The following is a 22,184-nucleotide window of genomic DNA, read 5'->3' as shown; positions in this document are numbered from 1 at the left end:
CCTCCCCTCCCCCAACACATCTCTCTCTCTCTCTCTCTCTCTCTCTCTCTCTCTCTCTCTCTCTCTCTCTCTCTCTCTCTCTCTCTCTCTCTCTCTCTCTCTCTGTCTCTGTCTCTGTCTCTGTCTCTGTCTCTGTCTCTGTCTCTGTCTCGCTGTCTCGCTGTCTCGCTGTCTCGCTGTCTCTGTCTCGCTCTCTCTGTCTCTCTCTCTCTCTCTCTCTCTCTCTCTCTCTCTCTCTCTCTCTCTCTCTCTCTCTCTCTGTCCCATCCTCGCTCCACCCCCTCCCAATACAGAGCAGCACCCTCGCACACATCTCACTCTCTCACTCTCTCACTCTCGCACTTTCGCACTCTCGCATTCTCTCTTCTCTCTCTCTCTCTCTCTCTCTCTCTCTCTCTCTCTCTCTCTCTCTCTCTCTCTCTCTCTCTCTCTCTCTCTCTCTCTCTCTCTCTCTCTCTCTCTCTCCCATCCTCGCTCCAACCCCTCCCAATACAGAGCAGCACCCTCACACACATCTCTCTCTGTCCCATCCTCGATCCACCCCCTCCCAATACAGAGCAGCACCCTCGCACACCTCTCTCTCTCTCTCTCTCTCTCTCTCTCTCTCTCTCTCTCTCTCTCTCTCTCTCTCTCTCTCTCTCTCACTCTCTCACTCTCTCACTCTCGCACTCTCGCACTCTCGCACTCTCGCACTCTCGCACTCTCGCACTCTCGCACTCTCGCACTCTCGCACTCTCGCACTCTCGCACTCTCGCACTCTCTCTCCTCTCACCGGACATGGCCAGGTGGTGTTTATCTCTGTTTGGTGTTTGTCTCCAGACGTGTCCAGATGGAGTTTGCCTCCGGACGTGTCTGGACGGAGTTTGCCTCCGGACGGAGTTTGCCTCCGGACGTGTCTGGACGGAGTTTGCCTCTGGACGTGTCTTGACGGAGTTTTCCTCTGGACGTGTCTGGATGGAGTTTGCCTCTGGATGTGTCTGGACGGAGTTTGTCTCCGGATATGTCCAGATGGAGTTTGCCTCTGGATGTGTCCAGGCATTGTTTGTCTCTGGACGTGTCTGGATGGAGTTTGTCTCTGGACGTGTCTGGGCGTTGTTTGTCTCCGGACGTATCCAGGTGTCGTTTTTCTCCGGACGTGTCCGGGTGGAGCTTGTCTCTGGACATGTCTGGGCATTGTTTATGTCCGGGCAGTGTTTGTTTGACTCCGGACATGTCCAGATGGGAGGTTTTTTTTCCAGACGTGTCTGAGCGGTGTTGGTCTCCAGACAGCTTCGCTCTTGACGCTTCTGGGTGGTGTTTGTCTCTGTACGTGTCCAAATGGTGTTTATGTCAAGAGAGCTTAGCTCTGAATGTGTCTGGGCAGTGTTTAGGTCCAGGTGATGTTTGTCTCTGGATGCGTCTGGGTGTTCGTGTCTGGACTTGTCTGGGCAGTGTTCATCTCTGGGCGGTGTTTGTTTCCTCACTGCGTTTATCTCCAGACAGGTCCGGGTGTCTCCGGGCGGTATTTATAGCATGATTGGTATAAAATGGATTTCAGACATTATTTTGTTTTCATCTTTACTGTTATTCTATGCAGAAGCATTTTGATGAGACGGTGTGTATCGTAATTAGCATTCCACCGCATGTCTGCCTTCATACTGCCTTTCCTTCCCCCAAACCTCTTCACTCTCCCTCCCTCCTCGCTCCACCACCCATCGTTTTCTCTCCCCCTTCTTTTTTCTCGCCCCCCTCTTAACTATTCCCATCAGCGAAGTGACGGGGTGGTATTTTCTGGTGTGTAAATAAAGGTGGAAAAAGTCTGATTTAATACAATTTAATTCCAGACGATAAGGCAACAAGAAGTGAAAAGTTTGAAAGGGCGTGTAGACTTTTCATAGGCACTGTAGATAGACAGATAGGTAAAGATTACATCATGCCATGAAGGCATTCGAGACAACCAATGACTGGTAGTGAATGTTTTTCTTGCTGAGAATTCACATTGCACAGGTCACTACTCAGTCACTGTGTGGATTGTGGCAGGGAACAAATGAAAATGTATTATTTTGTTCTTGGTTATTGGGAAAAAAGTGTTTTAATAGACCCAAAATTAGATGTTGATTGAATCAGTTATCTGCCATGAAATTAATTTGTAAGCTGGAGTTGCATTGAATATAGTGGATGATAGCACTCTTATCGGGTCGGATTTTTTTGAACACATTTGCTATAATTGAAATCTGTTGTTTTTTTTTTTGTATACCTTGTTGAGGCTCGTATGAGAGCTAACACACAATGCACAGCAAGGGGGGCATGAGACAAGAGGGGACAAAACAGTGGGGAACAGAGACATGTTCATTTCTACAACATCATTATAATTTATTTTTTAATGCAATCACTAAACTGCACATGACAATCATCATTTAAACCTCTTTTTATTGTAAGAATCGCTATCAATACCTCCACCACCAAAGGTGGACCGAGGTTATGTTCTCACTCTCCCCAGTCTGTTTGTCTGTCTGTGAGCAGGATATCTCAAAAATTATGGACGGATTCAGACCAAAATTTGGTGAACATGTTGGGTGTGTGACAACGACTCGTTTATTCGATTTTTGTTTTTATCTGGATGCAGATATGAGATTGTATTGTTTATTTAAGTGATTCTTTACCATTGAGAGATGAGGCGAAAAACGATAAATAGTATGACGTTTCAAAAAATTGTGGATGGATTGGGACAAAACTTTGGGAGAACAAGGCAATTAGATTGTGATTCAGGTCCAGATCCATATGTGGCCTATCAGTGGGATAGAAAACGTAACCTGTTTAGCCTGGCGAAGGTATGCACTCTACCGTTGCCGTTCTAATTAAACTTCCCCCTATAGCATTGGGGAAGGCTTATTGCTGTTCTCGGGTTTGTTTTTACAACGAGTATTCCCAATTTCTAATGGTACTACAGAGTTTCTTCGTTCCCGAAGAGTACTAAACCACCATTTAGAAATTATTTTTCATCCTGCACTCTAAACACTCCCAATTTCGAAACAGCTGTATCTCAGAGCCGACAGGGACTTTCAGAATGAAAATTTGCATTAATAATTGCGATACAAAGCTTGTGGGGTTGACTTAGTTTTTTTTTGACCATTATTTATTTTAAGGTCATGACCCAATTATAGACATTTTAACATGTTTCACCAAAATTCGATTGAGATTTGTCCAATCAGAACAAAATTGCACTCTCTAGACTGCCCAGACCAAGGCGCATTTAAGCTAGATTTACATCATACCATCTGGGTTGAAGGTCAAGGTCTTACACTTCTACGAGTACTAAACCACTATTTAGGTTTTTCTTCCTTTTCAAACAAATATCCAAACTGTATCTCGGAGCCAGCTGGGACTTTCAGAATTAAATTTTTGCAGTAATAATGGGAATAAAAAGAAGGTGGGGTTTATCAAAATTTTATTACCTTGACCTAATTTTAAGGTCATGCCCCAATTATAGACATTTTAACATTTTCACCAAAACTCGACTAATGTTTATCCGATCAGAACGAAATTTCCCTCGCTAGATATCCGCAGTCAAGTCGCATTTATGTCGTATCCCTCAGGTTAAGCTTCAAGGCAAAATGGCAATCTGAAAAAACATGAATATTTTGTCATTGCTCAATTTTGCCAATGTGGCATCGCAAAGACTGCTTGACCTTCCAAGATGTTCTTGCATCAGAAAGTGGAGCTTCACCGAAGTTGTGCAACTGATATTTGATTAGTGTCCTTGACCTACTTTTTTTCGGATTGTGACTCAATTAACAAAAAACGCCTTTTTTATCATAACTTGAATATAGTGGGGCAACTTAGCTAAATACAGCATAACAATTGTGCATTTTGTGAGGAAAGCACCAAATTTGGCGTGGGGAAAACACAGACAATTCCAATGGATATACCAATCTCAAACCTTCTAAGGCGCCAGGTACACACACACACATACACACACACAAAACGTAGCTATTCCTGGTGGTCAGGCTGGACCGTGGTGTGGACGCAACAGTCCCTGGATTGGCGTCGGACGAGCTGGCCATGCTCTCGTCAGGGGGGGGGGGGGCAGGAGAAACTGTGGTGCTGTCGACCTCCTGGTCTTGGCCCAAGTCCGCTCACAGCCGCCAGGGAACCAGCTCCGGCGCCAAACCGCGAGCAGGAGAGGGAGGCAGGTCCACCTGCCGTTCGACCCCGTACTCCGAGCCAGCAGAACCCCAGAGCCAACCAAGGTGAGGCACGAGGCTCAGCAAGGCTACAAGACACGATGAAACCAGGGCCAAATCAGTGCAACAACAGGCACGCTCCCAGCACAACAACCTCCACCCCAAAAAAACGGTCTTTCTGTACCGATCTTCTTCCTCTTCCTTTTCGACCCCGAACAGAACCTTTTTATCCTCCCGTCCTCGTCACTTCCAATCGAGCCGTTTTATTGGCCCAGCGCCGTCGCCTTCCGCCAATCGTGATCACGGGGTGGAGCCATCCGCAGCACTGTCCTGTGATGTCACGGCAAGCCTCCAGAGAATACTAAAAGGGGTTTACGCAGACACACTTACCCTATCCCGTGTCCCTATCTAATTACGTGACAATTATCATTTCCCCCTTGAAGAAATGGACATTTACTAGACAACTTATCACCACTGAATTGCTACTTATTACATCGAGATCCTGGTACACTCGAACATCATGGCATACCTAATTAAACATCCTAATTACCCTTTGAATGCATGCCCCCCCCCCTCAAACGTAACAATATTATGAACAGATTTGGACATTGGACCATCTCAAAATTTTTGATGGCAGTGGAAAATGGCTGCCACAGCCATCAGCAGCTGAATTTGAGATGGCCCAATATCCAAATCTGTTCATAATATGATAGGCTACTAGTGTGCTAAATTTGGTGCTTTCCTCACAAAATGCACAATTGTTATGCTAAGTTGCCCACTAATAATGTTTCTCAGAATTTCATGATGTTGAATTTTATGGATAGATTCAAGATGGGGACACATTTTCTTTATGTACACTCCATCCCTATATGTTGAAGGTCAAGGTCATATGGTGGTCCGAAAAAAAATCTGGCCATCATTGGATCACGGGCCAAGGGTAAGTCGTGGACGATCACCAAGGGTATGCCTTCCCCAGGCCAGGGAAGGCTTACCCTTGGCAATCACCTCGTGATTACTGATTTCTCGTTATTGTCATCGTCATTGTATTATTTATATTAATTCTAAAACCATCAGTAAATGAACTTTGTCCCCATTTGCTACTTTGGCCTTCTTCTTTTTTAACAGTGTTCATAAGAGCTGGGCACGTTCAAGCAACCAATATGGATGTGACGAGTCTCTGTATGCATTGGACACAACAACAAGCTGCCACTGGCTATCGCATTATTCTTACACCGACGAATGGTACAACCACCCACTCATGACAAAAACTGTTTCCTCTTAGTGCAGTCAGCACCCAGGCAGGGTACATTCAGCACCCTGGAATATCATACAGTCATAAGCCCTGCATAGTGCCATGAACACATTCGGACAGTGCAATTGGTACCCAGGGATGCACATTGCATTCAAAACCTCCACACAGTGCAGTTGGTACCCACAGGTGCAAGTACCATAAACTGTGTATGTTGTAGTTAGACCAAGAAGCATCCACTCATAGTATAATCATGAGAGTACAAATACATTGTGATACAAGTGCAAATGTGATGGAACTGTCATGGTTTGACAATGCTGAAAGCACCCATTATGTATTTTTTAAGTGAAAATCTGATGTGTGGTCACCAGGTGGACAGCCACAAGAGGAGACCCTGTCTCCTGCGGTGAGTGATCATTGTTTCTACAGCCTTGACCCAGGATCCCTCTATCGTATTGCTGTCCACACCCTGATAGACAAAACTGAGGGTCCACCAGCGACTGTCTCACTGCGCACTCGTGAGTCCCACTTGACACATTTACTATCAAAGCATGCTGGTGAATTTCATGATGTATCATCATGAAATGTAATCATGGCTCCACATACATCATGATTATTCCCATCCCTCTCCCTTTCACAGATCTCCTAATGTCTCTGTTCCCCACTGTTTTGTCCTTCCCACACCCCTCTTGTCTCATGCCCCCTCTTGTCTCATGCCCCCCGCCCTTGCTATGTGTGTTAGCTCCCATACGAGCCTTGACAAGGTATACAAAAAAAAAATACCCTACTCGTCTTTCGAGTTATAATGGTAAACGATTGATCATTTATTTTGTTGTTAGTCACTCATTTATTCATTCCTATTTGGCAAGTCTCTGGATTTGAAATCGTGCCACATCGTCTGCTCTGCCCAACCACTGTGATAATCATGTTGTGTCTGCAGGAATGCAACTGCATGTACCATCTATTCAGCAGCCACCTGTTGTATCACCAGTTCCTGCGACTCTGCCCCCACCACGTGCTGGTAATAACAACAGTAATAATGTTTACTTTTACTTTAATGGAGTTTACTCGTTTTCATATGTCCAAGTACAAACATAAACATTTACTGGTTGTCTCTCATTAATTTCATTGCTGTGTATTGACCTTTGTTGTGTTGTGTATGTGGTTGTCCTCTTTTTGTTTGCATGTTACAGAACTCCGTTGTTAGCCCACACGTGCAAAGTGAAAAGCGGGCTAAAGCAATCGGTCGCATACCTATGTAGTACGTATCCATGTGTTTGCATTTTTTTTTCTGCAACCGCTTGTTGGATTGGCACGAAATTTTCACCAGAGGTGTGACGACTCGTGTAAAATGTTTTTAATGATAATTATGACATCATACGTGATGTGGTGTGGCAGCCATTATTTATTAATTTTTTAACCTTCAAAAATCTTCTTCATCGAAATGGCTGAAAAGATCGAAGTGAAACTTTACAGGTATGACCGCTTAACCACGAGGAACAAAAAGTTCCTCACCTATGACGTCATCGACCACATGGTTTGGCAGCTATCGTGGATTTAACCTGAAATCTTTTGTAATCTCCTTCTCTAGAATGGCTGGACAGATTGAGGGGAAACGTCACCCTGGTATCCCCAAGCATTGGGCCATATTGGATTGAATAATTGATCGATCATGATTTGGCAGCCATATTGGAATGAAGGAAAATATTTTCAAAGTTCTCTCTCTCTTGAACTGCTGCATCAATCAACATGAAACTTTGCAATTATGATCTAGTAGTGATAGGGAAGACATGTTTTAAATTTTAACCTGGCCGGACACATGGCCCGGCAGCCAGAATTATTTAATTTTTTTGAATCTGGGTTCTTTTGATATATATGTTGTTTTTTTTTTGAACAAGGCTCACTTGGCTGCGCCTGGATGGGTTTTAGGGTAGAGGAGTCGCAGCTGAAACCCGAATCCTATCCAGGTTACTCTTGATGACTTCATCTTTGCTTTTTGCTTGTCGTAATCTCTTCAGCCTTCATTTAACTCGGCTGTTGAAAAAGGCGGGAAGAAGAAGACTTACAATTTTGCGTTTTAACGATCTCCCGATTTATACTTTAGCAATCTATTCTGGCATCTTTGTCAGCCTCGGCAGTTATGAAAACTGTCGAGAACAAGAATAAAAGCTACTTTGTAAAGACGATAACACTCATGGAAATGAATGACCCCACAGAGCCTTTTGAAAATCGTAGGCCAGTGTGTGCCGGAACCCAGGCCAAATTTCAAGTTGCTGCCTTGGTGACACCCAGGAAGAAGGTGTAGGGCCCTGCCAGATTGTGTTGCTCACGAAAATGCCTTGACATATTCACCACCACTTCCTTGGCATTTTGATGATCATTAGGGCGTTGAAGGACAGACAGAAATAATTGTTTGTAGAAATAATTGATTGTTATTGTTTAACCTGTGCATTCATATTATTTGTTTAAACATTCGACCTCAAACCTGTCGCAATCCAGAGTGCAGCTCCATAAAGGCAGACATTGTTTTCCTCGTGGACGGTTCATGGAGCATCGGAGATGCTAACTTTGAGAAATTGAAACATTTTCTCCGCATCCTGTTGGCCTTGATTGGGAATCTGGGACCAGATGGTGCACAGGTAATGGAATATGTACATGCGTACATGCATACATACATACATACATACATACATACACACATAATGCAGTATGGTGATTCAAAAGCAAATAATACGTAAGAATTGAAGAGTTCTCTCAAAATGTGAGTACATAGAATGATTGGAATCGAGTTCTCCAACCGGGTGTTTTGACCAGTTCTGTTTCCTGGTGTCTTGTGCTGTTCTATGTGTGTGCGGTTTCTGTACACTGAGCTTTTGATCGATCTGTTAGTCCTCATCACCAAAGTACCCATAATGGTGATTGAGCTCCTCTCTGCAGTACTATTGGTGACCGAGCAGATACTTCTACCATGTTTAAGAACATTGGCATCTGGGTAACTGTATTTTCCAAATTCCTAGCCATTGTTCTTAAACATAAAACTGTCTTGTACATCACCAATCATGTTGTGTTTACTCATTAGATGAAGAAACTTTCTCTGGGGCTTGTTGAAGCTATGATGCCATTCGAGATCATTTCTTTCTTAACGAGCATACTCAGTGATTTGGCTGTAGAAATAGCCAGGCAGGATTTGATGAAGGACGACGCTGGAACCAGTGACACCTGTGACTTACTTAGACGCTGCCTGGACTCCACATATTTCATTTTTATTTCAGAGTACGAAAGGCTGGTCTTTGTCATGGCCATGCATTCTGTTTTGTCCACTGTGGTGGCTTTCATCTTGATCAAGTAACGACAACACGAGTCCTTCCCACATGTTGCTGTGCCACTAGGATGTCGATTTTGTTACGTGGATGACACTGTTCTTTCACGAGGTAACATCATTGCTCTACATCATGCTACCACTCATCCTGTTCTAATCGATTAAGATCACTGTGTGTTGTTGTTGTTGTTCTTGTTGTTGTGCGTCTTTCGGCTGCTCCCGTTAGGGGTCGCCACAGCAGATCATCCGTTATGATCCGCATACTGATTTGGCATAGGTTTTACGCCGGATGCCCTTCCTGACGCAACCCTGGTCCCCTCTTACGACACAGGGATAAGGATTGGGTTTCGCCATGATTCCGGGCTGCCCTACACCCTCTCATAGCGCAGCGCAGCACAGAGCTCCCGTCCTCAAGCGATCCTCCAACCCAAGCCTCCGAGTAGCCGGATTACAGGCACACGCCACTACGCCCGGTATCGATTAAGATCACTGTATAGTCTATCAAATTGGAGCTCGCTTGCAGGTTACACATTAAGGAATAAGCAGATGGCCATTGTAGCTTTGTTGTTGCCTTCTTTTTCCTGTTGTTGTATCAGAACACCAGTGAGATGAAAATGTGTACCATTGCTAATAATAGAAGCTCAAATGCACTCGTTCACCTATTGATGAGGGTTATGGTCAAGGAACTAGGGAAGAGTGCCAGAGTATGGTGTGTTCTTTTGTAAGAATGGGATGAGCAGGGTCATATGTGGTAGAGATATACAGCACAACTTGCTTGATTATCATAAAAGGCAAATTGAGCATAATATACACCCACCACGAAGCTGTCATGAAGCATGCCTTGAAAACTGCACATGGATCAGATTGAAAAGGCATGAGGATTCTGTGGTGGACTTTGTGTCAAACCCTCCAGCATTTGTTGGAGGCAAGGGATGCATGCCAGCTTGGTGACTTGCTGACAAGATTGGGAGTATACCAGAGACATATGTTTCAATAAATATGTGTTGTGTTCACATCACCAAAGCAAGAAAACTGCATCTGTGAGTAATAACATGTCAGGACCACCATGAGTAGCTTGGAGAAGGGAGGAGTGAGGGAGCAGAAGTAATGGTGGGTACCTACCCATCACCCCACCTCCCACCCCCCCCCACTATATCATGGAAATCACCCTGCCTCCCCCCCCCACTATATCATGGAAATTGCTGCATGCACTAAGGGTAGAGGGATTGGGTGGAGGCAGCACCAAATCCTTGCCTCCGTGAAGTGAGGTTTACCCTTGTGGTCTTTGATCACATGGAATCACCAAAAGGGGAGGACTTTCTTAAGAAGACATTAAGGATATTTTGTACATCTCTACAATATAACACTTCTCACTGAGACTCAGAAGGTATTCCCAGCATTCAAAAGGCACACTTAAAGTGGTGTTGTGTTTTTCATATTGATGAAAGAGCATGAAGGCCATTTTTATGCCTCCACTGAAGAAGTCGCCAGAGGCATTATGTTTTTGGGTTGTCCGTCCATCCGTACATATGTCCGTCCATGCTAATTTACTCTGTTTTCTCTGCAAATTCATAAGTCAAAATCGTTTAACCGATAGACATGACATTTTCACCGTAGGTGCGACTACTCATGTAGAATGTTTGAATGATAATTATGATGTCATAGGTCACATGGTGTGCCACTACGTTGGAAAAAAGGAAAAACTTTGGACCTCCATCTTCAAAACCCATTCCATGGAAAAAATTTAACTTGGTACATGTGAAGTACTCCAAATGGAAAACAGTGTGATTTTTTTTGATGACGTCATGGGTGGCTTCGTTATGATGTCATAGTTGCAGACGTTGATCGCTTTATCCGAGCAGTATGAGACATTTTGAGTCATCTCGGGCTACGTTATTTCGAGGGATTGATGATGTCATCGGACACGTGGTTCGCCAGCCATATTGTTTTTAACATAATAACCTTCAAATATCTTCTTCTCCGAAACGGCTGAACGGATTGCGGCATTACTTTACAGGTATGATTGCCTATCGATGAGGAACAAAAAGTTTTCCACCTATGATGTCATAGGTCAGATGGTTTGGCAGCTATGATTTTTTTGAAGAATAAACCTGTAAAAATCTTCTTCTTCAGAACTGTTTGACGGATCGATGGGAAACTTCACCCACATGTTCCCCAGGCCTTGGGGATACCAGGGTGTTCAGGAATAATTAATAAGTCACATGGTCTGTCAGCCATATTGAAATGATGTGAAACCGATGTGAAATGTCACAGTTATGATCTCGTAGTCATGGGGAATATGTTTTAAATTTTAACCTGATCGGACACGTGGTCAGAATAATTTAATTTTTTTGAATCTGGGTTCAGGAATTTAAATCAAACTTTGTCAAAGTATGTAATGATGTAATAATATTGGCGGAGGCATATCTCGCGACGTCGCGACGTTGAAGAGTGCCCTTCTAGTTTTCTTCTTCTTGAGAGGGCACCTACAGCTTCATCCAATGCAAGGCATGATTCCCACATCATAAAGGTATTTGCTTCCCTCCCAATATGAGCAAAACCTTTCGAAATTTTCTTCTAAAAATAATTTTGGTGAAAGTTAAAGGAATTCAATATTTTGGTATCTTTTTAGGCACCTAGAACTTTTCAATGCAAGGATTGCTGTGTGGTGAAATCTCTCACCATATCGGAAGATGGTCCTAACCCACTGAACTTGGAACACCACTGTAGACTTGAGGAACAGCGATGGCACCATATGTATCATGTTAACCGGATTGGTCAATGGACAAAACAATGGATTCCCCTTCTTGCTCTTTCTTCATCCGACCTCTTTAATTTGGTCACCATATTGGCAACATTTCAGTTTCTTTACTTCTTCTTCTTCTTCTCTTTGCCCAATGGACAGGATCCTGCTGTATGAAGTTACTTCGACCATGGCAACATAATGCTTGTTGCACTGAAACACCTGGGAAAGCCCCTTATTCCCCACCCCCCTCCCCCCCAAAAAAAACAATAGACAAAACAAAAAATCACAATGTAATTACGTATTCTTTTCCTCTCTCTCTCTCTCTCTCTCTCTCTCTCTCTCTCTCTCTCTCTCTCTCTCTCTCTCTCTCTCTCTCTCTCTCTCTCTCTCTCTCTCTCTCTCTCTCTCTCTCTCTCTCTCTCTCTCTCTCGGTCTCTCCCTCTCTCTCTCTCTCTCTCTCTCTCTCTATCTCTCTATCTCTCTATCTCTCTATCTCTCTATCTCTCTATCTCTCTATCTCTCTATCTCTCCATCTCCATCTCCATCTCTCCTCTTCTTTCTTTCTTCCTTGTTCATCTTTTTTACTATTATGTTAATTTATTTTCTCTTTTGCACCAATTCTTATTACTCACATTTGTAATGATTTCCATTGTTTCTTTTGACATTATTACTTGCATGATTTATTTCTTAATGACATTCATTTGTTTTACTTGAACAAATCCTATTTCATTATTTTGTCAGAATTTTTTTTTATTGCTATGATTATAACTGGCTTATTTTAATTCGATTTTTATTTTGCTCGGATTCTGAGCTTTATTGCCCTTGCCAGAGGAAATGGTATTGCATTTCGGGCCTGTTTGTTACTTGGTGAAAATATTTTTCGCCAAATATGTTGGTCTGTAGCGTTTGCCTGTCTGTCTATCTGTCTGTCTGTCACACGATTTTTGGCCACAATTTTCAAGCAGTCATTCTGAATATTTTTTGTCGATGTAGGTGAGCAGTCAAGGACAACAGCGCACAATTTTGGTGAAGATCCGGATCCGGATACTCGAATTTTCTCAGTGATTCTTCACCATTGAGAGATAGGGCCAAAAATGACATATATAGCATGATATCTCAAAATTTTATGGATGGATTCCAACAAACTTAGTGGACAGGTTGGTTGTATGACAAGGACAAATCAATTCGATTTTGGTGAGGATCTGAATCCAGATATGAGAATTATTTAATTTTTAAGTGATTCTTCACCATTGAGAGATGGGCCTAAAATGATATTGCATGATGTCTCAAAAGGTTGGAGATTGATTTGAATGAAACTTGGTGAACATGTTGAGTATGCGACAAGAACTAATTGATTCGATTTTGGTGAAAATCCAAATCCAGATCCGAGAATTTTTTGAATGATTCTTTACCATTAATATGTGGGGCCAAAAACGATGTATAACATATCTCAAAAAGTTGTGGACAAGTTATGACAACATGAGGTGGATGAGTTGGTGAGGTGACGAGAACAAGGCGATTCAATTTTGGTTGAGGTCCGGATTCAGATCCGACCTATCAGTGGCATACAAAATGTTAACTGTTCAGCCTGAGGGAGGTATGTGCTCAACTGAGTGCTGTTCCGTTTCGCCAAGTGTCACTCTATGAGTGACTTTTCATTTGTTTTTTTGTCTGTTTGTTTGTCTGCACAGAAAGTGAGTGTGTATTAATTACATTCGACCCTTTATAACCTTAAGACCATCCATGTAAGACCCCTGAGACCCTTTCCAACTCTAACTCTTTGAGACTCCCAAGACCCTTTAGAACCGTAACATCCTTTTAAGACGCTTGGAACTCCAAGACCCTTAAAGACCTTTTGGACTCTTAAGACCCGTAAGATACTTTAGATGCCTAAGACCCTTTATATCCCGAGGACTCTTTAAACCTTTGAGACCCTTTAAGAACCCTAAGATCCTTTAAGACCTCTAAGACCCTTTAGACCACGAACACGCTTTAAGACTCTTGAGACTCCTCAAGCCATTTAAGATCTGATAGACCCTGGTACACCCTTTAAAACCCTAAGACCTCAAAGACCTTTTAGAATTATTTGTCAGGTCAGGCCAGATCAGATCTGGGACTTGTTACAGGCATCATGTAAACCTGTACTAACTTGTTCCATGGTCGGGTTGGCGGCGACTAACCCGTCTCCCCCACCAGGTTTCCTGGTGAGGAGGGTGTTTAGATATGAACACCCAGCAGGATTTCAAACAAAACCTGTCAATGGGCGGAGGAGCTCCTTGTGAGCCAGCGGCCATCCATATCTCGTGCCCAACTGTGTCTGCGGACGTCTTCCTGCAGTTGGGTTACTTCTTATTAGGAGGTTGGTGGCAGGATTTGCACTCCAGCCACCGTAAAAGCTTCCTTCCAGAAAACATTCTCGAAGTATAAAAACAATCTGAAAACCCACACAGTGGGAGAACCTCCTGTGCAGCTTCCCTCCACAGAGCAGCTCACTGGATGACGGGATTAGGGCAAAGCCTTCGGGACCCCCATTCTTTGATGATAGAAGGGAAACCATGGGGTAACATTCCCAGGTCAGATTGCAGGAGAGTGTGTCGGGGTAGTGCTGAGGTGTCGTCCACCAGCCAGCGGTCTCCTTGGGTTAACCTGAGGTGGTCCCTTCGGGTGGGTGCATGGAATGTCCTATCCCGAAGAGAGGATGATCACCTGTCTCTGTTATCAACTGAGCTCAAGCGATTGGACATGGGTATTGCAGCTCTCTCTGGGGTTCAGAGACTGGATTGCGGTGAGATCAGGGAGGGTGGTTACACCTCCTATTGGTCTGGTTGCTCTGATGGTTACTATGCCCAAGGAGTTGCTGTAGCCGTTTCCAATAAGCTGACTCCAATAATAATTGAGGTAACCCACGGACAACGAGCATATTATGAGACAAAGGATTCGTCACTCCTTGGGTGTCATTTCCCTGGTCTCTGTATATGCTCCGACTGAGGTGAGTGATCTCACTATGAAGGACGCATTCTATGCCACGCTCGAGTCTGTGGTTGATCAGTGCCCCAGGCGAAATACACTTCCAGTCTTGGCGGATTTCAATGCTGGCGGTGGCGGTGTGGCAAAGGAGGTTGACCATGTGCTCGTTTATGGTCACTGAAGGATGATCCAGAACTGCAGGGTCTACCGGAGTGCTCAGTTCCTCAATACTGACCACCGGCTTTTTGGAGCAAATCTTAAGTTGCACCTTAAATCCAGGAGAATGGTACCATCCCAGCCTCGGCTGGATGTTGGAAAGCTCAATGATGAGAGGGTAGCTGAGGAGTTTGCAAACAAGCTGAGTGGAGATTTGGGGGGTCTGGGTGCTTTGGGAGATCCTGAAGAGTTGTGGAGTGCCTTCAAGACCACCGTCCTTGATGTTGCCGGTGGATGTCTTGGAACTCACCGAAGGGTGAAGAATAATTTTGTCTCTCAAGGGACACTGGATACCATTGACCAGAGTCGAAGGGTGAGGCTGAAAGGCAGAGCTGAACTATTCTGGGAGTTTGGGCATAAAACTGTATGTGTGCTTAGGGTGGACAAGGAGGCCTATGCACGAGGAATTTGTGAGGGGGTAAAGCATCACCTGTGGTCAAGTGATTCTCGGCCTGCTTCGAAGGGAATTCACGCCTTGTGTTCGTCCAAGCCCATCCTTCGGTGTACTGCAGTTCGAGCAGAGAGTGGTAGGCTCTTGACAGAGGAGTCCGAAGTGAAGGCGCGCTAGATCGGTTACTTTGAGCGATTGTACCAGGCTGATCCCCCAGCTGTTGAGTTAGATGTCAGGGGTGTTACAATCACTGTTGCTGACCACCTTCAGCTGTGGTCAGCTGTGGTCCACCTTCCTTTGTGGAAACACAGGCTGCGGTGAACTGGTTGAAATGGGGTAAAGCTCCAGGGATCTGTGGCATCCATGCTGAACTTCTCAAGGCTGGTGGAAATGCTGCACTCATGTGATTGCATGCAGTTCTGTGCTCTGCCTGGAACACAGGCATCATCCAAACTGACTGGAAGAAGGGCCTTGTTGTCCCTCTCTGGAAAGGGAAGTGTGATCACCAAGAATGCAACAACTACTGAGGGATGACGCTTCTCTCAGTGCCCGGCAAGGTCTTTGCTCGGATAATTCTCGATAGGATTCGCCACCATCTGCTGGAGCACCAGCATCCGGAGCAGTCAGGCTTCACACCAAAGAGGTCAACGAATGACCGTATCCTTGCTCTTCAGGTCCTCATCGAATGCAGACGAGAGTTCCCCAAGGGCTACTTGCAGCCTATGTTGATCTCTGTAAAGTGTTTGATTCAGTGAATCGTGATGCCCTCTGGAGGATTCTTGGTCTTCGTGAAGTGCCACCAAAACTGACTGATCCGATTTCTAAACTATACTCTGGTATGAGAGTGCTGTGAGATGTGGTGGTGCAATCTCTGACTTATTTCCAGTTGTTCCTGGAGTTCATCAGGGGTGTGTACTAGCCCCCACACTTTTCAGCTCTTGTATGTACTGGATTCTAGAGAGTATGTTGGAGAGATCAAGCTGTGGTTCCTCGTTTAGGAATGTCAAGATCTCTGACTTTGATTTCGCAGAAGATGCAGTCATCTTTGTGGAGACTCTAGATATGCTTTTGGGGGCACTCGAGGTGCTGAATGAGTCACAGCCGCTGGGATTACAGGTTTTCCTGGGTCAATATTAAGATCCAGGCTTTCAATGACATCTTGGATGCTGCTGTCCTGTCTGTGCCTGTTTGTGGTGAGGATGTTGAGGTCGTGGGGAGATTCACTTTCCTTAGCAGTGATATTCATGTCTCTGCTGGCTGTGAGCCAGTGGTCAACAGATATCTGAGTCTGGCTTGGGGAGTCACAGATTCACTGGATCATGGCGTTTGGTGCTGCCGACACCTGTGCGGGAGGACGAAAATCCGAGTCTTCAGGTCCTTGGTGCTTCCATCTTGCTCTACGGATGTGAGACAGACTCTGACCAAGGATCTGAGACGGTGACTTAATTCCTTTGGTTCCAGGTCTCTTCAGAGAATCCTTGGCCATCGCTGGTCAGACTTTGTGTCCAATGAGCGGTTGCTGAGAGAGACTCAAATGAGATTTGTTACCTGCATAGTCCGTGAGCGTCAGCTGCATGGTCATGTGGCTTCTTTTCCTGACACTGATCCTGCTCACCAGATTCTCTCAGCAAAGGAGTCTCATGAGTGGAGAAGGCCAATGGGCTGACCATGTGCCTTTTGGTTGCAGCAGGTTGATCAGCATCTCAAGGAGATGGGGATGGGCCAAGCATCTGCCTCGTGGATAGCCAGACGGAGGCCCCTGAAGTATTGGCGTAAAGTGGACTTCGCGACGTGCTGCTCTGGCACATGCTTCCATACCTGACCTTTAGAAACTTGAAGACCCTAAGACTCCTTTCTTCCCCTTAGATCTTCACACCTTTCAGACCTTTTAATAGCCTGCTGACTACCTTTGACCTAACTTTCGAATCTTTTTGGACGTTTTAAGACCGTTTCATCCCCTTCAGACAATTCCGACCCTTTTGACCCTTTCGACCTTTTAAGACGATTTAGACTGTTCAGACCTTTTCAGACCTTTCAACTATTTGACCTTTACAACTTTTCAGACGTTTGATCTTCACACATTTACAACGAGACCATTTAGACCTTTCATTTGCAATCAATGACCTTTCATTTCGTACATCTTTCCATTAATTTGCCACATAAAATACACCACACAAAACAAGTCCTGGTGAGGGACTGCAATTTCTGATTCGTCTTTCTTGTTTTGTATTTGTAATCATTTTCTTGAAATGATATTAATAGATGGCCTTATTTTAATTGCATTGTTTCTATTTGTACACATTCTGAGTTTTATTTCATTTGAAATTTGTGGTTTCAATAATTTTGAAATAATAATTGTGGTTTCTAGGACATATTTTGTTTGGAACACTTGCATTTTGCTGCATCACACTTTATCCTGTTCATTGTCATTTGACAAAGTTTATTGCTTAGTTTTGCACCGAGATTCGTTTACTTTTGCGAAGACCAGTGTTTGAGTCACTCATGGCCAAATTATTTTGGGGGTATGACCATTGATGGTCTTTACGGTTTATTATTATTATAAAGGACAGTAAGTTAGCCACTGACAAAAAATTGCCACCTGTGTCATCAGAAATTTCAAGTCCTATGTTCGTGCGTGTGCTTTATTCATGGAGTTCCTTTCCAAGATCTGAGACAACCATGGAAGACAATGCTTAATTTTGAAGATGTCCTTTTGTCACTTCTTGGAAGTTGCTGTTTAGGATGTGTTGGAGATATCACAATTATCATGTATTTTATGTGTTCAAGGTTAAAAATGATCCTAATGAAATAATGATGATGGATTGTTCTCAAGAATATATGGGTACCCATATACATTTGGGTGTTCCTTGATTAACGGCTTCATGTTTGGAACATCCATTTTTTCCCTTTACCTGCCAATATATTCTCATTTCAGGTGGGATTTGTTCAATACAGTGATGATGCACGGACAGAGTTCAAACTTAATGAGCACACAGACCGTGATGCGTTACTCCATGCAGTGAAGAGCATTCCGTACAAGGGTGGTAACACCAAGACAGGTGAGTTGGCTCAAGTAAAGATGAATGAAATCATTCGGTTTTAAACTCTTAACTTGTAGTTTAATTTAAACAACTAAATTTCCCAACATTTTGAAAACAGGTCATCAGGTCGTAAGTCACTGTATAACAGGAAAACGTTTTGCTTTATTCGGGGTATCATAACAAGGGTGATCTTCAAATATCATTGATACCTTTCAGCCTTGGTTGCTGACATTCTCTGACTGTTTGAGGCCAATCCCTTTAAAATCCATGCTTTTTTCACTTCGGTGGCAACTTTACTTTACTCTATTTTTGTTTCCTTTGTGAGGCTATGTATTAACCATTTTAGCATCTGAAATAAAGTTTGCAAAAAGAAAACCAATTTTGGTGTTCGGTTGCATGTAGTTTAAGTAACTTTTAAAAAACAACAAAAAACAACAACAACTTCACAACAGTGTACAGCGTAGCCTGAAAGTCGCTTTACCACCGTTACAGTCCTGGCATCTCGACCCTCCCACCATTCCCCCCTCCTTGGAATGTAGCAACACTGACTCAGGAGAATGATGGAGTGCACACTGATTAATTATTGCAAGTACTGCACAATAAAAGCTAGATATTAAAATACTTTCACTGGGGAGGGATAAAGCGACTTTCAGGCCACCCTGTGCAATGAATCATCCGTAAAAGTTCTGAAGGTGAAGGGAGTAGGTGTGTGCTGGGGATGGGGTGAGGGAGTGTTAAATTTGCATATACATTGGTTGTCGGTAATATGATGATGCAATATGGTAGCTATTATAAACACTAAATCATACCAAAAGTTATCTGATATGTATCTTACTAAGAAGGAGAAATTGCGATTGTGAGTGATGACAGCATCGGTGGCTACAACTGTCATGAAACGATTAATCGCTTATCGGCTGGCACTCGCATTATGTATTTATTTTATAACATACCTGAGTAGCAGGGCCGAATATGATGTAGTTGAGTTCCTCTCTCAAGTTAGTGTAAACATGAGTGATGTATTGTAGACGTGTTTGATAAAAGGCTTGATTGAATAGTCATAAAAAAATTTGGTTGGTTTCAGAAATATTATTAAATTATCCATTACATTGAGTAGCTCTAGTGCATCTTTTAATTGTCATAATATGGTCAAATGAACTCCATAACATCATAAAATCCTCAGGGAGAAAGCTATACAGGATAATTTGATTGGAAAAGGTGAGAGGTTAGACGAAGAGGATTTTTCACATTTGTTTGTGATTGGCCATCTTGTTTTATACTCCCACACCATTAGGCCGAGGCTTGGACCATGTCAAGAAGCACCTGTTCGTTCCGGAGAGTGGGATGAGACGTGGAACTCCAAAGTTGCTTGTCGTGGTGACAGATGGGCGCTCACAGGATGTTGTTAAATCGGTCGCTATGGATATCCAGCACAAAGGTGTGTGCTTCTCTGTGTGACGAGCTTTGGAATAACAACCATTTGAAAGGGGCTCATCTGGGCGTTCCTCAAAGTTTTTATTCATATAATGTTCACTGAGAAGGAACTTCAACACAGGAAGTGGTGGGGGTGGTGTCAGGCCCATCAAAGGCTGTGCTAGTATTGCCAAGTTATGGTTGTTTGTCCATGCTCAGTCCTTTCACCATTTTTAATGTCTTTGGTATGGCTAGGCCAGGGTTCAAACTGCAGACCTCCCAGAATCAGAGCAAACACTCAAACCAATTCGCCACAAAGGGCAGATGCTCTAACCATTACGACACTGACTCTGGTAAAGAACACATTATTTATTTTTTACATGATCTAACACTCGTAGTGGAGATGAAACACATACACACACACACACACACACACACACACACACACACACACACACACACACACACACACACACACACACACACACGCCATAAGACTGTTGGACAAGACACACAGCCACTGAGATTGCGGGAAGTGCTGTCACTTTCCAGAGTACTTTATGTATCAGCGACATCACAACTTTGTACGCAGTGAGGCGCTGCTCCTGCACATGCGCCCATACCTGACCTGAGCTGACATCACAACAAAGGCACCTCTTTATCTCCACCACCGAAGGTGAAGGAGGTTATGTTTTCACCCCCACTCTGTCTGTTTGTTTGTTACTTGCAAAATCGAAGATTTTTCAAGTATATTGGTTAGTCGATTTTGTTATTCTGTCTGTTGGATTCGCTATATATGCTCGATATCCCTTATTGTCGGGTTTTCCGTCTGTCTGTCTGTGTGTGTCTGTCTGCAACGCGAGGCTCCACAGCACAAACCAGCGAACCGATTTTGATGAAACTTTGCCAACATGTGCAGTATTTGTTGGGAATGTGCGCGTTTGAATTTCGTTGCCCAGCAACCACCCGTTGCTGTGCAGCAGCCGAAAAACCGCTTGCAGTATTTTAAATACTTGTCCTTCAGTTTTGAATGTAGAGAAGCGAGACTTCGGAATTAAACACTTCAAGATATTTAGAAAATTTTACATGAGCCGATTTTTGATTGAGGTTTTATTTTTCAAATGGTAGTCCTTCAAAAATCGGGTGTGTCTATTCACCGTCATTTTTTTATGAGGGGCTTAGGAAAGTGGGCGCAGCTTAGGGAAAGTGGACGTGGTTGATGAAAAGTGGGAGTGGCGTCAGAAATTGGGAGTGGTGTAGGAAAGTGGGCATGGCTTATGAAAAATATTGTGGCTCAGGAGGTGTGGTCAAACGAGCATTGAGAGAAATTTATCGGGTTTTCCCTCTGTGTGTGTTTGTGTGTGCGTGTGTGCGTGTGTGTGTGTGTGTGTGTGTGTGTGTGTGTGTGTGTGTGTGTGTGTGTGTGTGTGTGTGTGTGTGTGTGTGTGTGTGTGTGTGTGTGCGCGCAACACGAGGCTCCACAGCACAAACCAGCAAACCGATAATTTATTTATTTACCGAAAACGAATCCCCACCCACATACCACCTCCAATTATTTATTTATTTACCGAAAACTATTCCACGACCCACACACCACCTTTAATTATTTATTTATTTACCGAAAATGATTCCCCACCCACACACCACCTTCAATTATTTATTTATTTACCGAAAACGATTCCACGATTCACACACCACCTTTAATTATTTATTCATTTAAAGAAAACGATTCCACCACCCACACACCAACTCCAATTATTACTTATGAAATCTCAAGATTTCGTCAGTATATTGATGACTTCCGTCCTCTGTTTGTGTGTTTGTTACTAACGAAATCTAAAGATTTCGTAAGTATATTTATGACTTCCGTCATCTGTTTGTGTGTTTGTTACTTACGAAATCTAAAGATTTCGTAAGTATATTGATGCCTTCTGTTTCTGTTTGTTTGTTTGTTTGTTTGTTTGTTTGTAGGCATGATAGCTTGAGAACGGAAGAAGCTACCAATGTAAAATTACACCACGTGATTCAGGAGGGTGATGGCTCGTGCTAATTAGATTTTGGTTAAAATCGGTCAAAGGTCAAGGTCACAGCAAGGTCAAATATTGGATTTTTGATGGTTTAGTACAGATAACTCGACAACGGAAGAAGCTACCAATGTCAAATTACACCACGTGGTTCAGGAGGGTGGTGGCGAGCGCTGATTAGATTTTGGTCAAAATCGGTCAAAGGTCAAGGTCACAGTGAGGTCAAACATTCGATTTTTGATGGTTTGGTACAGAATCATCGTAGAAACTTCTGGTTTGCGTCACTACCTTCTCGAGAGACAGCTTTTATTAGATAAGGTCAGAGGTCAAGTTCACGATTTCGTAAGTACCAGTCTATGACTGCTTGTTTGTTTGTTTGTAGGCACGATAACTCGAGAACGGGAGAAGCTACCAATGTCAAATTACACCACGTGATTCAGGAGGGTGATGGCTTGTGCTGATTAGATTTGGTCAAAATCGGTCAAAGGTCAAGGTCACAGTGAGGTCAAACATAATTCCGTAAATTCATGTGGAGAAATGGAGTATTTTTCCTTCGGTCGACGTTACGAGTTCGTTTTAACTTCGATTTTAATTTTGTCTTCGGTTCTTGCGATCGCTTAGGACGCTTAACACTGGGTTGTCGAAATTCAGGTAAAAT

General features: G+C 43.5%; 1 protein-coding gene and 1 pseudogene across 3 annotated transcripts in view; one reads left to right on the top strand and one right to left on the bottom strand.

Annotated features, from left to right (window-relative positions):
• LOC147028351 (collagen alpha-1(XIV) chain-like) overlaps positions 1-22,184 on the top strand; it is a 236,291-nt gene that overhangs the window by 130,422 nt on the left and 83,685 nt on the right. For all 3 annotated transcript variants that reach the window (XM_085878673.1, XM_085878672.1, XM_085878671.1), the window contains 6 exons: positions 5,289-5,405; positions 5,784-5,930; positions 6,353-6,433; positions 7,912-8,051; positions 17,987-18,110; positions 19,384-19,527. In XM_085878673.1, the coding sequence (XP_085734799.1) occupies positions 5,289-5,405; positions 5,784-5,930; positions 6,353-6,433; positions 7,912-8,051; positions 17,987-18,110; positions 19,384-19,527 (753 nt within the window). The remainder of the gene's footprint in view (positions 1-5,288; positions 5,406-5,783; positions 5,931-6,352; positions 6,434-7,911; positions 8,052-17,986; positions 18,111-19,383; positions 19,528-22,184) is intronic.
• LOC147028352 (signal recognition particle RNA) lies at positions 9,066-9,206 on the bottom strand (annotated as a pseudogene).

The sequence above is a fragment of the Eptatretus burgeri genome, chromosome 4 (genome assembly GCF_056783735.1).
Source record: "Eptatretus burgeri isolate ZD-2024b chromosome 4, Ebu_testis_v1, whole genome shotgun sequence".
NCBI lineage: Eukaryota > Metazoa > Chordata > Myxini > Myxiniformes > Myxinidae > Eptatretus > Eptatretus burgeri.
This window is presented reverse-complemented; position numbering and strand designations above follow the sequence as displayed.